Raw genomic sequence first — 16,813 nt, forward strand, 5'->3', positions numbered from 1 at the left:
TAATATGCTAATGATATGCCAAGGCTGCTCAACCGCTTGCTATGACGTGCACTGACCATCAAGGGGCAGACTCTACAACCGGTAGGTTAGCTTGCTGCTGGGGTCCAGCCTATCGGGACTGAGTGAGACGGGTCAGACACACCTTTAAGCCCTTCTGCAGTCCCTCCTCAGCTGGCCAACCTCCCGCGTCCCTCCCCGGCACCGGTAGGGTCCCTGGGCCTGGTCTGCGCCCTCTCGCAATCTGGGACCCCTTGGGGGATGTCGGAGAGCCAGTTTCGGCTGCACGGCAGAACGAGCGGTCGCTATGATGCACACTGACCACCAGGGGGCAGACGTTCAATGCAGGAGCTGCCCCCTGGTGGTCAGTGCACTCCCAAAGGGGGAACGGGGCTCAGCCAGAAGCTGGGCTCACAGCTGGAGATGGCAGCGACAGTGGCAGGAGCCTCTCCTGCCTCCGCAGCAGCGCTAAGGATGTCTAGCCTCTCCCGCCTCTGCAGCAGCGCTAAGGATGTCTAACTGCTGGCTAGCCATCAGTCGGACATCTTCTGAGGGCTCCCGGACTGCGAGAGGGCGCAGGCCAGGCTGAGGGACCTCCCTCCCCCAAGAGCATGAATTTCATGCACCAGGCCTCTGGTTTTTAATAAATTCACATTGAAGTAGGTAGAGGTAAAGGGGCTTTATGTCTGCAACTTATGCTCAAGTGTCTTACAAAAACAAAATATGTACATGCATGAGTTGTGTATGGTGAGAGAGAAGTATAAAGTAAGTGTAGTAATATGGTAATATTTTGGGGCAATCTGGGTAAATGGCACACAGAAAATCTCTACTATTTTTGTAACTTTCTTGTCTGAAATAATGTCAAAAAAATGTTTTTAAGATCCTATTCTGGAAGAAAATAAAAATTAAACATTTCTTCAATCTTTTCTTTGGCAATAAATATATGCTATTCTATGCTAACTTTTTTCATCTAAACCTCCTGTCTTCCACATGACACAATGAGCCTCCTAAAGTCAGAGGCTGTGTCCCATACATCTCTGTGACCCTAGCACCTACCAGACATGTTAGTCACTGTTGATAAGGAAGATGGAGCCAAGTGTTTATTAATGAATCACATATATTATAGGGAACTAAAAGGGCCACTCAACAATTCTAGCTCCTCAACCTTGAACTCCACATCTTGTCAGAACACATACATGCACATACATACATACATACATATACAACCTTAAAATATTTCACATTAAATGATAACCTCCATGAGCTAGATAGTGGTTTATTCTTCTCTGTTTATTTAATTTAGGAATTAAGTGAAATTTAATTCCACACTAAGGGCACAGCCTCTTGGTATAGAATAAGTGCTAAATAAATATTTGCTGAAAGAACAAGTAAACCTCACATACCAGGATTGGTATTCACCCAAACTTTCTATGTTAATGCACAAAAGGACCAGGAGTGGACTTGTTTTTCAGAAAAAATAATAGCAGAAGGATGTTGTTAGCCCCCAAATAACGAGTGATCTCATCAGAGATTTTTCAAGACAATTCTTTCTGATAGAGTGGCTTGAAAATAGGCCCAGTTCCCCAATAAATTACTTTTTTCATTTGATTAAAGTCCTTCTTTAATTTCGTACCAAGAAAGCCTGCGAAAGAGGTATTATAGGTTTATTTTTTCCATATGACTTCCCCAAGCTATGCTGTAAAATAGGTTTCCTAAGCATTCATCGTCTGGCTGAAAACTCAGTGTGTATGTGTGTTTGGGGGCTGGGTGGGGTGGGGATAAAAAAGAGGCAGCACTGAATTCTTTATAAGCTACATTATCTTCACCCACCTCCAATTAATGATCGAAGACCTGGCAAAATCAACATTGAGAATGTACAAGAATAGGGTTAGCATCCAAGACAAAGCCCCTAACAATACCATTTAATCCATATATTGTAAGAACCTGAATGGCTTCAGAAGGAGCTAATAGAAGAGACTGGACAGTAAACCTGCCTGAGTACCAGTATGCATGTGTATGCAGGAGTCTGGTAGGGAAGGGCACTCATTTCCACCCATGACCAGAGAAAACAGAGGCGTGGGCGTGGGGCAGGTCAACATATCAGTCTGTGTATAAGAAGGGGAACGGGAGGAGGGCAGAAAGTCAACACACCAAGAAGCCAAACCTTTCTTAATTGTGCCTGCTTCCTGGGTTCACTTGCTGTTTATTCAGAGTTCACTCAATACCCTGTGCTTTGTCAAAGGAACTGTCTGAAGTATCAGCTCCACCTATAACACTGCAGAATCAATTCTGTACAACTTCTTCCTTTTTGCTAAATCCTCGAGATGCTGCCTATAAATTTTTAAGAAAATTTTAGGCATCAACAGAAACCCCCATCCTCACCCGCAGAACTTAGTTATGAACATCTGTTGTTTACAAGGGTTCAGACTAAGAGCTGCCAGACTTGTTCTGCAACCTCTACTTTAACACAGAGGCTGCCAGGGAGGGATGTCTGAATTTCATGCAAGGATGCCCTGTCCCAACTGCTTAAGCAGAAATCTGCAAACACAGCTCAGCATCCTACTGTTAAAGATAATCCTAGTTTGTTCGATTCATTTTCTAATCCTGGTTCTTTAACCAGCTGTAGCTGAGATATGTTAAGAGTCGGAGCTGTGCTCATTGATCCTCCCTGAATCTAAAACCCCAGAGGCAACGAGCCAATGATCAGTAGGGGTGTTTATGGGCAGGAGGTAGCAGAAAGGATGATCCTTTCTCAACTCTGAAAAAATCCAAGCCCTAGTTTTTTCTGATTCTCTCTAAATCCTTCATTAACACTGAGCTCTTCCGATATGACTGTTTCTCTTCACAGCGCGATACTTCAGTGCGCACAGGAATTAGATATTAAAGTCTTTACTTCAATTAACTTGGGACCAAAACTAATTGAGAATATAACTGTGCTTTTACCTTTCCCTGGCTGAGCCAAGTACGAGTCCCTCCCCAGTACTCCTCCTACGTCTCCCTTCCTAGTGACTACTGGAAACTGCTTGAAATGGGGTCCTATTTTTAGATTCATGTGCCCATGCGCACATGTGTTCTCATTATTCTCTCTCAGTCTGATTTCCCCCATTTCAATTATGAAAGTCCTTATGAAAGAGACTGTCTTTTCTTCTTATCTTATAAACCCTTCCACTTAACACAGTTAGCTCCCAATAAAGATGACATGGCTTTTGCCTTTAAAAGAGAACTGGATCAAAGTCAATTCATTTAATTGGCTGTGAATTCCTGAGAATTAAAGATCCTGCAAATCGGCCACATATTGCTTCCTGTCTCTACTATGCAATTATTATAGGGCTTAGAAAGCGAAGAAATTGAATACTAAAACTCCCCTGCACCCCAGAACTGTTGTTAGGGACAGGATCACCAGGGTCTGTGCTCCAGCAACCCGCAGTCATGTGGTGTGTCCCGCTGGCATTCCCATGGCCGTGCCCAGGAGACACAGGAAGCCCTCAGCAGTCTCCAACATCCTCCCCACGGCTCAGAAAAGCATGTTTTGCTCCTGCCCTGCCGCCCATCACTCTGCATTCTAAAAGGATGATAGGAAGCCATTTAGGCAGAAGCGTGGGAGCTTCTTTTGGCCTCATGAGACAAACGACCCAGTAAACCACAGTCTGCTATGGCCCTGACTGAGGTTTGTACTGCACTGGCCTGCTGGTCTGGATTGTGGCCACTCCAGAAGACTGAACAGGACTGGCGTTCTTCATTCACCCAGACTGCAAATGGGACCAGGGGGCTCAACACTCTATCTTCATGGAATCCCAATGATTTGGCAATTAGCGCTGAATATTGACTCCGTGAAGATAAGGAAATTCTAAGACTAATTTCCTCCTCTTGATGATTATAAGCCGGGATCTAAAAGTGGGATCTAAAAGTAGCATACCAGGTTCAAGGTAGTTCATGACACCTTGTAAACATGACACCCTATAAGACAAAACATACAATTGCTGAGGTTTTTATAGGAACTGGACATACAATTATATAGAGTCACATAATTGCGTATTTCCTGCCCAGTGCAGCCATATTATAAAAATCTGGATGGAGGAAGAGTTTGTCATTCAAGAGAGCCCTCAGGGATTGCTGAAGAAAATGAAGATTGACATATTACCTAGGGCCAGGCTTAAGAATGCTTAACTCTGCACAGGGAATAAATAGTAAATCTAATCTACCAAGTTTTTATCTAGTATAGCTATATTCAGTCTCAACTCCTGAGGACAAGAATAGTAGTAACTGCTATTTACACTTACTATGTGCTAAGCACTGTGCAAAGGGCTTCACAGATATTAATTTACTTAATCAGCATAACAACTCCACAAAGTAGCTACTATTATTATCCACAATATACAAATGAGGAAACTAAGAACCTTCATCTAAAAATCACACAGCTGGTAAGTGTAAAATCCAGGATTACAATCACAGGGAATCTAGTTCCAGAACCTGGGATCTTAATGCTCATACTATTCTCCTTCTTTCACAGTGATAATTACATTAGCCACCTCCCTACTCTTTTTATACTTTTTCTATTTTTTTTATTGTTGACACCATGGGCTATGCATATATGTTCTTTGACTAATCTTTTTACCTTCTTTTATTCAGTCCGCCCCCACCACCACCTTCCCCTCTGAGATGTGTCAGTCTATTCTATGTATCCACGCCTCTGGGTCTATTTTCATCAGTTGATTTTGTTCATTGGATTCCACATATAAGTGAGATCATATGGTATTTGTCTTTCTCTGACTGGCTTATTTCACGTAGTATAATACTCTCCAGGTCCCTCCATGCCATTACAAAGGGTAAAAGTTCCTTCTTTTTTATAGCCATGTAGTATTCCATTTTTTTTTAATGTCTAGTAAGTTGTGGACACTACGCTAGTGCTTTATATATACAGGGTGGGCAAAAGTAGGTTTACAGTTGTTCATACGGAAAATAATACAATAATTAATGAATAATAATATAAGAGTTAACTCTGGCCCTGGCCAGTGTGGCTCAGTTGGTTGGGCATCAACCCCTGCACCAGTTTGGTTCCCAGTCAGGGCACATGCCCAGGTTGTGGGCTCAATCCCCAGTAGGGGGCGTGCAGGAAGCAGCTGACTGATGTTTTACTCTCACATCAAGGTCTCTCTCTCTCTCTCTCTCTCTCTCTCTCTTCCTCCCTCTCCCTTCCTCTGTCTTTAAAAAAATGAATTTAAAAAAAAGAAAAAAGAATAAACTCTGTGTTTTGCATACTCACAACTGTAAACCGACTTTGCCCCACTCTGTATTATATCTAATCCCTAGAACAAGTCTTCAGGGCAAGCATTATTCTCCACATTTCATAGATGAGAAAGCTGAAGCTAAACAAGGTTGCTCCACGTCACACAGCTGTAAGCGGGAAAGACAGGGTTCAGATCCAAATTTGTCTAGATTAAGGCTCTTAGCTTTTTCTACTAAATTAAAGCTCCCAAATTGCTTTCAAAATAATTCTTTCTCTGTTCCAAAGACTGACCACCACTCTGTCTTGCTGATCTCCTAAACTGCCTTCTGGTGTCTCTTCTATCCTGCTTTTATCCATGTGTGAAGAAACCTCCCAATTTTCTAAATGGGACCCAACCGCCACCTAAGGTTCTATATGGACTGGGCAAGTGAAAAGGTCACCCAGGGGTCTTTTGTTAGTTTCTAAAGAATTACAGCTTGAGCCATGCCAAAAGGAAGCCAACCCTTGCTCAACACCAGATGCTACATCTGGGCAAAACCTTCCCTAAAGGAACAAATAGCTCCCAGATATGTCCAAAATGAATCAGTGACACACTGGTCCCAGGAAGTAAGGGGTTCCCCCTTCTGGCAGCTTCATCCTTCCTCCTACTTCCCTTCTCTAAGTCACCCCATACTCAAAGAGGAACTTTGTGGTCCTCCACCCTTTTTTGATTTGCAATCACAGCTATAACATGCTCCATGGCCATTTGATTACATTGTTCAATGCAGTTCTATCCTGTGAGACTGATAAACAACTCTGAGCTCAGCTTGAGCGGAAAAATCCATCGGCAATAGGTGACATAACTGCAGATTCTGCGCACATTCAAATATTGGGCCCAAGGCCAAGAACATGGACTCTACAAGAATGTCTCTCTAATTAAGTGTGTACCTAACCTCCCATTGAAAGGAGTATTACAGGTTAAACATCTACCAGATTCCTGAGATACCTAGGTCCTGCTCCCTCACATCCCTTCCAACAGTTACACAACTCATAACCAGCCCAATAAGCAGGTTTACTTTCCATGTGTATCTTCTTTTTGTTTTGTTTTTAAATATAGTTTTTTACTGATTTCAGAGAGGAAGGGAGAGGGAGAGAGAAACATAAATGATGAGAGAGAATTACTGATTGGTTGCCTCCTGCACACCTCACACTGGAGATAGAGCCCGCAACCCGGGCAAGTGCCCTGAACAGGAACCGAACCATGACCTCCTGGTTCATAGGTCGACACTCAACCACTGAGCCATGCCAGCTGGGCACATGTGTATCTTCTTAACAGATTGCTAATTTAACATTAGTGAGAATAGGATACTGTATTATTCCTATCCCCAGTATTTAGCTCAATGCCTAGTACAAGATTAAATCCCCCAAATGTATACTGAATGAATGCACAAATAAATGTATCTTTTAAATCCCTTCTCGCTCTCTGCAATCTGAGTACCACAGACAATACAAAGAATGTCTCCCCTTTCCCCCCCCCCAAAACCCTTACTGTTGGAAATCAAACATTTCTATAGCCTCAACCATCACCTCTCTATGAACAGGCCCAAATCTCTACCAACAGCCCAGACTTGAGCCCTGAATACAGATCAGATCTCTAGCCCTGAATACAGCCATTCATTTTTTGTCAATTATTGAAATTTTCAGCCTCAGTATCTTTCCAATAACTTAAACTTAACACTCCAAAACCAAATTTCTCATAGTCTAACCCTTCAAAAACAACTCATTCTCCTAACTTCAGTATTTCTACAAAAGGCACCATTAATCTACCAGGCGCCCAAGTCCAAAAGAAACTTCACAGCCTTCTTTCTTTCCTGCTTCCAAGCTCATTTGAAACCTGAATCCCATCAGTCAGCAAGTCCTGTAGATTCTTCCTGCACCAGGTGTTTTCCATCTGTCTCTAGACTATAAGCTCCAGGAGCGCAGGGGGCGGAATCTGTCTTGTGTGGCATGTGTCTGGCACATGGTAAGAGCACGGTACATATTTGCTAAATGGACTGAAGGATCGATTTCTATTCTTTTCATTCCTACCATCCCGCCCTAATTTAGATCTTTATCTACTGTGGCAACTGGTTTCAATGAATCAAGTTTCTTGTCATTTAGCAAATTAGGACCCTAAGGTTAAGGTTAATCTTCCTTAAGCAGAGTTCATACCTCCACTTGGACATTAGCTGTTCAGATCTTCAGTGGTTTCCGTTTCCAGTGTCTATTCTTAGAGCCAAATCTCTTAGACAAGACTCAAGGCCCTCCAAAGCATGATCCTATCTACCTTTGTCCAATTTCTCCATATACACTTGTATGTCAGCCAAACCAGTCTACTCCCTGTACCCTAAAGGTGTTTTGTACTTTCTTCCTGCTGTGCCCTTCTTGCTTATAACATTCCCTCTCTCTCCATCTTTCAAAATCCTATTCATTTTTTTCAGTCTGATTCAAATTCCATTTCCACCCTAAAAGTTTCCTAACCATACCTTTCTATAGCACAAACTTGGTACTTATCATATACTGCCTTATACTGAAGATCTGTTTTATGCATTTAGGTATAATTTATCTCTGACTAGATTATAAATTGATATGAGAAAGAACCACCACTTCTACTTCTCTGGATCTCTCTCCTCTTAGAGTCAAGAACAATAATACCTTTAACATATTCAAAAAATTGTTGTTGAGAAGGAAAAGCTGTAAGAAAGAAAAGATGTTGGCAGAGGGTTATAAAGTAGCATAAGGTCTCTGTAAGGAACACAGCAGGATAGCAATGCAGGCATATTCCTCTAAAAACTCAACAGAAAAAAAGACAATAATCTCAAAATAAAAGAAAGCACTGAGCTATTAAAAAGAGGAGATCAAAACCAAGTGAGCCATGACTGAAAGGTAATTTATGTAAAAAACAGCCAGCACATTATCAATTAGAGTCCTGCTGGGCAATATTAACACAGATTCCACTTAAAAGAGATAATCAAAGACTCAGCAACATATAGGAATACATTTATACTCTTCAAGGAGCCAAAGAAAATGCAAGAACATCTTCCCTAAGAAGAATTCCCACCCTTACATAATATTATTTCTGCTTTTAATCAAACCAGGCAGATAGAATTTCAGATATTAACAGGGTCCTCCCACAATTCAAAGGGATAGAGGAAGCCATATTACCTATCTTAAACAAAGCAGAATAAGGTAGAATCAAATAATCGCTATAGTTCTATCTGCAGCATCTCTCCCTCTTTTTATGGGGGAGGGGGAAGAGAAGGAGCGTGATGGGACCACAGGGTCAGACTGCACAGCGGGGTCAGAGAAGTGTCTGCTTTAATGAGGGTGTCTGCACTGAGCACAGTGTATGCTTGGGAGATTACAAAAGGTGAGCAGGAGAAAAGCAGAATAGGAAGCAAAGCCAAAGGGTGACAGGGTAATGGCTACCAGCGTTAAGAAATTGTCCAAAAGAAGAGGAAAAAAACAGTTCAGCAACATGTGTCCCTAAACGAAGTCACTTGGGGGACAGGGGAAATGGATGGGAAAGATGAAGGGATTAAGAAGTACGAATTGGTATTTACAGAATAGTCATGGGTACATAAAATACAGCATAGGGAATATAGTCAATAATATTCTAATAACTATGTATGGTGTCAGATGGGTATGAGACTTATAAGGATGATTGATCACTCAGTAAATTGTATCATGTCTAATCACTGGGGTGTACACCTGAAACTAACATAATATTGCATGTCAACTGTAATTGAAAAATAAAAAATGATTTTTTAAAAACTGTAACAGAACACCCAACCTAACCCAGTATAAGAGGCTGAAATCTAGCCAGGGTGAACACTGGCCTGGAAAAGGGTGGGGCAAATCCATGTGGACTGACTTCGGCCCTGGCCACCCTACCCCATCCCAAATTGAATAGTTTCCATGTTCCTGAGATGTGTCTGTCCCGAGCTGCTGCTGGCAGCTGCTCTCCTGGCAGCACAGGGAGACAAATTCATGGCATTGCTGGGCCAACAGCTGCTACAGCTCCGAGGGAGGTGACGAGTGCCCGCTGAGATGCTCTGGGCAGAGAATGAACTATTCTAGGGACCCGCCAGAGAGTCAGCAAAACCCAGGCTACTCTTCACCGGTGAATGAAAATACAGTACAACTGCCACTCCAGAGACCCTGGAACCCACAACCCTTTTTCTGTCCCAGCTTCTTTGACTTCACTTGCTCCTTGCCCTTACATCTGGTCCACTTTCCTATTTCCAAGGGCACAACTTCAGTTTAGGCCTTCATTAACCTTAGGCCAACTGCCAGACCCTCCGTTTAACAGGTCTCCTTCTGTGTCCCTGCTCCAATTGATCTTATGTGCTGTTGCCATAGTTACCTTTCCAAAGCACAGCCATAATTATGTTCCTTACTCAAAAACTATCAATGGCTCCCCCATGAATACTGAGTAGACCCTAAACCCTGACACCTAGCATTCATGGACCATTGTAACTGGTCCCTCACAATTTTTCAAGACTTATTTCACTATTGCATTTATTATTTCTTTCTTTTCCCAAACAGACAAGTTACCCACCAGCCTTGTCTTTCCCAATTGTTATCAACACTGTTTTCTCTGTCCAAATTCTTCCTCCACCATCTTTTTATCCTCTCTACAACTTTTGCATTGTCTCAACTGAGTTAAGCTTAAAGGGCCAATACTGAGCATTGGTACTCTTATTTTTTCATTTCCCATCCATTGAACTTCACCTCCATACAGTCCTCCCCAGACCCCAGCCTGAATAAACCTCTCTTCTCTGTGCACTTATGGCACTTTGAATACATGGTGGCCATGGCCATGGTCTTTCCTACATCTGCCCTCTTACACATCACAGACAATGTGGCAGAGGCTGCTAATAGTCCCACCCCACACCACCACTGTTTCCCCTTCTTCTATATTAATAGAAACTCTTATTTTCAGGTCAACCGTAATAATAACTATACTGCTCAGCTCCCTTACAGCTCAATATAACCACATGACTAAGTTCTGGCCAGTAAGATGTGAGATGAAGAAATGTATGTGCCACTTCCAGATTGCACGTTTAAAGAGTAAGGATGTGCCTGCTCCCTCCCTTTTGCCTTTCCCACTGGCTGGAATGGGGACATGGTGGCAGTGAGCCATCCTGGGTCATACAGACAAGGGCAACACTCTCAAGATGGAATGATGAGGCTGACACAGCCCTGAACAGCTAATGCCCAGACTATTACACAAGAAAAACCAACCACTATCTTGTGTAAGCCATTATTATTTGGGGTCTATTATAGTAGCACACGCTATATCCTAACCAAAACAGCCAAGCCATGTCTAAAAAGCCTTTCCTGGACCAAAAATGTTGACTTTTCAGTTGCTAACAAGTGGTCCAAGTTTGGCTTGGTGATGCTGCCTGCCAAGTGCCACTTCAGTTTCAGTGGGAGGGTTGTCTCTGTGCAGTGAATGCTTGTGTGTGCAAACATCAGCGTACCTGCTTCCCTTTTGCAACACAGAGATGTGGAAATTGGAAAAATGAAAGTGCTATTACTAGTGTTACCTTGAGAAGAAGTCTCATCACTGTATTAATAAGACAACGGTAGACAGAAATCATCAGCAACTCTTCAGATGCTCACTGGACTTAGGGAAGCATACATGGGTTTAAGTGTGGCAAAAAGAAAGACCAGGTACAAAACCCTGAAAGTACATCAGGTGAGGTATGTATGATTCAGAATTTCACATAAATACTTAGAGCAACAGAACCCACCTACTCCACCTAAAACTGTGCTTTGACATTCAACCATTTGACTTTTCTGTACATTATGTATAAAAGTGGGATGTTGCCTGGACTCTCTTACTGAGATTCTCACCATCTTGCCGGTATTCAATACATTTGTGTGTATTTCTCACTTCCTCTTCTAATCAGCTGAGACATCAGGTGACTTCTGACATATGAAACTGCCACAACATTACCATTTTTGACCTACAAAATCCAGCAATTTCGTTACATTCTGATGAATTAAAAGCTCTTGGGATTGGGGCTCATTTTAGTCATCTTCACATCTCTCACAATGCCTTCTACATGGAAGAGTATCTGTAAGAAATTTCTGGGATTAACTTTTACAGATTTGCTAGTTCCACCAGACAACATTATCCTTCCTTACCTTTTATCCTTTTAATGCTAAAAAAATATCTCTCCCTCTCTCCTTCCACTTTCCCTCCCAGCCCCTTCTAGTAGTAACTTATATTCCTCCCTAACACTGGGTGTGCCCAAGCCTTGGGTCCTGATTTTAGCTCTTTGTTCTTCTCTTTCTCTTCTCTGAGTTCATATATTTTCATGTCTACCATAATCAGTTTATACCGAAGATTATGCTAGCTATTTTTAATTATAACCTCTTATTTCAGAAGTACAACCTTCCATTTGTATGTCTGAAGACCTCCCACTGTCCCAAAACCAACATGTCCCAAGTTGGTTCACCATTCACAAGAGGTCTTTCCTAAATATCCTATTTTTATCGTAGATGCCATAATTCTTCTAAGTTGCCAGGTTAGAGACACTGGGTCACCTCTGACCATTACATTTCTTTACCCATACAGTTATCCAGTCCTGTTCAGTTTCTAGAATACTTCTTGAATATATTCGTTTCCCTTCATCTGAACTCCTCTGCTTGTCTGTCAAAGAGCTATTATTTGGTGTCTACTTATCTAACCTTATCTTCCACTGCTTTTGAAAAATATCTGTGTTCTCATAATACTTTGCTCACACTTCTATTAAAGGCCTTTTAACATTATGTTGTCTACATGTTTCCTCTGTAAGCCAAGATTCAGAGCTTAGTCTCCATAGGAATCAGAACAGAGTACAGTATCCAGTAGGTATTTATAGGGGTTTGTTGAATAAGTAGATTGTTACTCAGGATAAGATCAGACAAGAAGTTATTAAAGTAAATTAGCCATAATGTGAAAGCAAAAGGACTGGAGAAGTCTCCTTCTTACAAGTTGTTGTAACACCTTGTACTTTAGTTATGTGACACTCACTTCAACTCATCTAATTGTGCGATTTGTTTAATGCCTGCTTCCTCATTCTACTGTTAAGTGCTATGTGGAACACTCAATGGCTTATTCACTGCTGCATCCCAAGGCACAAGGAGTTCAAGGAATGTGTAATGGACATTTGTTGAATGAATGTATTAGAATCTCTCTTTTAATGAAACTGGATTCCTTACTAGTCCCTATACCCCATTTACCACCAAACATTCCTACTTCCTTTCACCTGTAATACTGTTCTCTACTACACAAATCTTTAAAGCCTAACCTAAAATCTCACTTGCTTCTAGAAAACTCTCCTGACTAGTTAGTCTAGGTCCTTTACCTATCTCTGATAATTTATCCTTGACCTCTTATCACATCTATATTCTACATAAAACTAATGATCTCTTAATGAGATCATTATTACCTTATCCTTTAATTGCTTCCTATATTAAAAAAGCTTTTCTCTACAACAAGAAATGGCCCCCTCTGGATACATACAATAAACTTCTCATATCTTCCACTACCTGTACAATATGAAGCATATAGCTGACCCTCAATAACTACTCACTGGTTATTTGGGGGGAAATGAGGCCAGGAACCAGCTTTATCAGGAAAATCCATTCTTCCAGCCTTGGAGAAAACACCCTATTCTTTTTTGTTGTTTTAATTAAATCTTTATTGTTGAAAATATTGCATATGTCTCCCTTTTCCCCCCATTGACCCCTTCTAGCCCACCCCTACCACCACCACCACTCCCACACACATTATTCTTTGTATATGATCTTAATCAGAGCAATTCAGATTATTTAGAGAGTAACACGTCTGTATCTTAATTCGTAGTAAATATGTCCTTAAGCAGAGAATATAATAGATATACTAGTAAAAATAAAATGATATTTTAAACTTAGGAGCAGCTTATTAACAGAATAAATCCAACTTTGAATCATTTTTCTTAAAGCAAATGATTTCTACACCAAATCTTCATTTATCACATACTAAAATAACATTTTATTCTCTCAGGACTGCTTATCATAAAGAGAACAGGACTTGGGAACGATAAGGGACTCTGAGGATAAAACATCTGGAGGAAATTCTCATTCTGACTAAACTGGGAGCGTCACATGTTCTCCTCATTCTTAGCCTCATATCACTGCTCAGAGCTGGCTTGTAAAGGATATTTGTTTCCCAAATTATTAAGGCAATAAAAATAGAAAACAGGAGAAGACATATTTGGCATTAATTCTTAAATTCATTCATTCATTTACTCATTCAATAATATTTAGTGAGCATCAGTTTTATACCTCATATTATGCTAGGCACTGTGGAAGACTGAAAGATGAATTAGAAAAGTTTATTCAGATCACTAAGAGAAAATAATATAAGACAGACAGTGCTGAAGTGCCCTAATAAAAGAATAAATAAAATGCTGTACAAAGAGGAAGAACCTTCTTTTATTCTGGGAGAATTAGGAAAGTTTCTTGGAACAGGTTGCATCTGAGATGGACCTTAAAACATGGGTATGGCTTAGACATGCAGAGATGTGAAAAATGGGCACATAGGCTCAGATAACAGCATGAGCACAGGCCCACTGGAGTTAACGTTCTGCCTGGTGAAGGTACTGTGGAGCACAAACAGGAAATAAGGTTGGAAAGCTAGTTGGGCCAGATGTAGAGGGGCTTGAGAACCAAGCCAAGGAGTGAGTTTTCACCTTTGTGAATAGAGCAGCAATTCTCAAATTTTTATGTGCGCACAAATCACCTGGGGATCTTGTTACAGTAGATCTGGGGTGGGACCTGAGATTCTCTATTTCCAACATCCCAGGTGGTGCTGATATTGGAAGACCAAACCTTGAGTATCAAGACCATAGATACATAGACAGTGGGGAGCCACTGCACAGAGAAACTGCCTGATCTCCGGTGTGTTCCAGGAAAACTAAATCTGAAAACAGTGGGTCAGGCAGATTGGAAAGGAGAGAAGCTATAAACTGTGGTCTTCAGCATTGGTCGTCCATTAGATCAGCTGGGAAGCTTACACCAAGGCCCTACTCCCAGAGATTCTTATTTAATTGGTCTGGAGTGGGGCCCAGATTTCAGCATTTTTAAAAGTTCTCCAGGGAATTCTAATGTGCAGTTGGGGCTGAGAACCTTTACTGTAGATGATACAGTAAATATTGTAATCGCTCAGGCAAAGATGATGATTTAAACTAGGGCAATGGCAGTGAGAACAGAGAGGAGGGGCCAGCGGTATAAAATACTATAATTGTAGAAGAAATAGACTTTAGCAACTATCTGGGCAGCAATATAGAAGTATGGCTGCAACATCATTCATTTCTTCTAGTTAAAGACATTTTGGTGAAATGGTTAAGAGTACAGGCTCTAGAACCAGATGGGCTGGGTTTAAGTTCCAGCTCTATTTATTAGGGGTGTGTGTGTGTGTGTGTGTATACACTGGGCACGTTCCTTAACCTTTTTATGACTTAATTTTCTCACCTATAAATTGGGGAAATAACAATAACCAACATATGGAGTTGTTGTGGAGATTAAGTGAATTAACATATATGTAAAGCCTTTAGAACCATGCTTGGCACATAGGAAGAGCTATGAAAGTATTTGTTGTTATTATTAGCAGTAGAGGCCCGATGCACGAAATTCGTGCAAGAGTAGGCCTTCCTTCCCCTGGCTGCCAGAACCAGCTTCCCTCTGGCACCCGGGCTTCCCTCTGGCTGCCAGCAGGCACCTGGGCTTCCCTCGCAGCCCCGGCTTCGTCCAGAAGGTCTTCCGGAAGGACGTCTGATCTAATTAGCATATTACGCTTTTATTATTATAGATGGTTCATCATCTATTCTGATATCTACAAGGTGTTGAGCTGCATGTAAGGCTGATCTGGAAGAGGAGAAGTCCTTGAAGGCTCTCAACTCTCAGCCAATTTGAAGTCATAGGGTTACCTGTTTCATAAATCCAATTGGATCTAGGTGGCATACCCTGCCTCCCTCCATCCCAGACCCCATTCCCAAGGTCTCTAAAAGTAATAGCCAAGGAGTTCCTACTTGAATTGCTGGTCCTTGGTGCTCCGTGTCTTGGCCAGGAAGCGCTCTGCCAGCTTTTCCAGGTTGCGGGAGTAGTCCATCTCAATCTCAGCCTTCTTTCGGAAGAAGTCCTGGAGGTCCTGCAACAGCTGCACCCGGAGCTCACACTGCTGGTCCAGGCATTTCATCTGCTCTGTGAGCTGAGCGCGGATCTCTGCAACAACAAAAGACAAGAGTCATACAGAGATCCCTAAAGGGAACCATACAGGCCAACATTTATACCCCTTCCTTTCACTTTATCCCTGTCCTGGGGGGTGAGAGAGGGAGGGAGGGAGGGAGGGAGGAGGAGACTTGAAAAACACTGGAACCAAAAATCTGCTGAATCATTTAAGACAATGTGATTATTAGACATAATGATATTCACAGCTACCATTTATTGAACAATTTACTGTGTTTCTGGCAATGCCAGAATTTGGGCTCTCTTCTGGCAAAGAGCCTAATGAATTTTCTCCTAACCATTCTGTTGGGTAGATACTACTTTCATCCCCATTTTAAGACGAGAAAACTGATTCTTAAAGGAGTTAAGTGATTAGATTCAAACCCAGACAGATTGACTTTAGATCCCAAGCTCCTACTTGTTATACTTTCTCTGCATCTTTGTGAATTAGGGTGAGAGTCAGGATATTGTAATAGAGAAAGGGTCCTGCCCAAGGTCAAATAGTGGCAATCAAGAATGAAACAAGCACCAGGTCTTCTAGGCAAGTAAACCATCTCCTGTCAAGCAGATTCCATAGTTTCCAATATCACAGAATGTAAATCAGCCTTCAAGAAGCTGATATTTTTCACCAACAAATGTCACTCATATCTCTGTTGCTTCACCCCCACTGATGCTCAGAACTCCTGCTTCATCAAAGCTAGAAATATTCTGGGTAAGCTCCAGCTGGCAGATTTCTGGCTGGCCGGAGTCCTCGTACAGGGCTAACAACACCCTCTCTGGAACTGCAGCAATGATGGCTCCAGCTGCAACCAGATCTGCCTCAAATGCAATACTGCATTTGTTACTGACAGGAGACCTGGCACCCAAAGGAAGCAGCTTGCCAAAACCAGACTGCTTGTCAGCTCAGAGGAGGCCTGCAGTGCGGATCCTGCTGAAGTTATGTCCCAATCCCCATCTGCGTAACAATGGAGCCATTTCTTTCATCCCTTTGCCCTCCAAGCCTGCTCAGCTCAGTGCATTAGGATGTGACCGTCACTCCAACCCCAGGAAAAAAGAGTACCCATATTATTATGCCTTCCTTATAGATGCTCCAAATTCATTCCCAGATAGTCGAGCTGTAACAATGCTTTCTGTCTATGCTGTGTAATGCATGGAGCAGGGGGATCTACAGTTTTCATCTGAGCGGTGGATAAATCAGAGGCAAATCTAGCATCAGGGCTATGATGTTGAAAGGTACGCCAAGCACTCCTTTAATGAAGCAACGAGGAATGGGTAAATGGTGCATTTAGCTTTCCCTAAAGTAGATAG

The 16,813-nt window shown here is 41.9% G+C and overlaps 1 protein-coding gene across 9 annotated transcripts in view; it reads right to left on the reverse strand.

Moving 5' to 3' along the window:
* Window positions 1–16,813, reverse strand: part of SRGAP2 (SLIT-ROBO Rho GTPase activating protein 2) — a 246,341-nt gene that overhangs the window by 126,398 nt on the left and 103,130 nt on the right. For all 9 annotated transcript variants that reach the window (XM_005885244.2, XM_005885240.2, XM_005885243.2 and 6 more), the window contains exon 2: window positions 15,310–15,502. In XM_005885244.2, coding sequence (XP_005885306.1) covers window positions 15,310–15,502 — 193 coding nt within the window. The remainder of the gene's footprint in view (window positions 1–15,309; window positions 15,503–16,813) is intronic.

Source organism: Myotis brandtii, unplaced genomic scaffold (genome assembly GCF_000412655.1).
Source record: "Myotis brandtii unplaced genomic scaffold, ASM41265v1 scaffold898, whole genome shotgun sequence".
Lineage (NCBI taxonomy): Eukaryota > Metazoa > Chordata > Mammalia > Chiroptera > Vespertilionidae > Myotis > Myotis brandtii.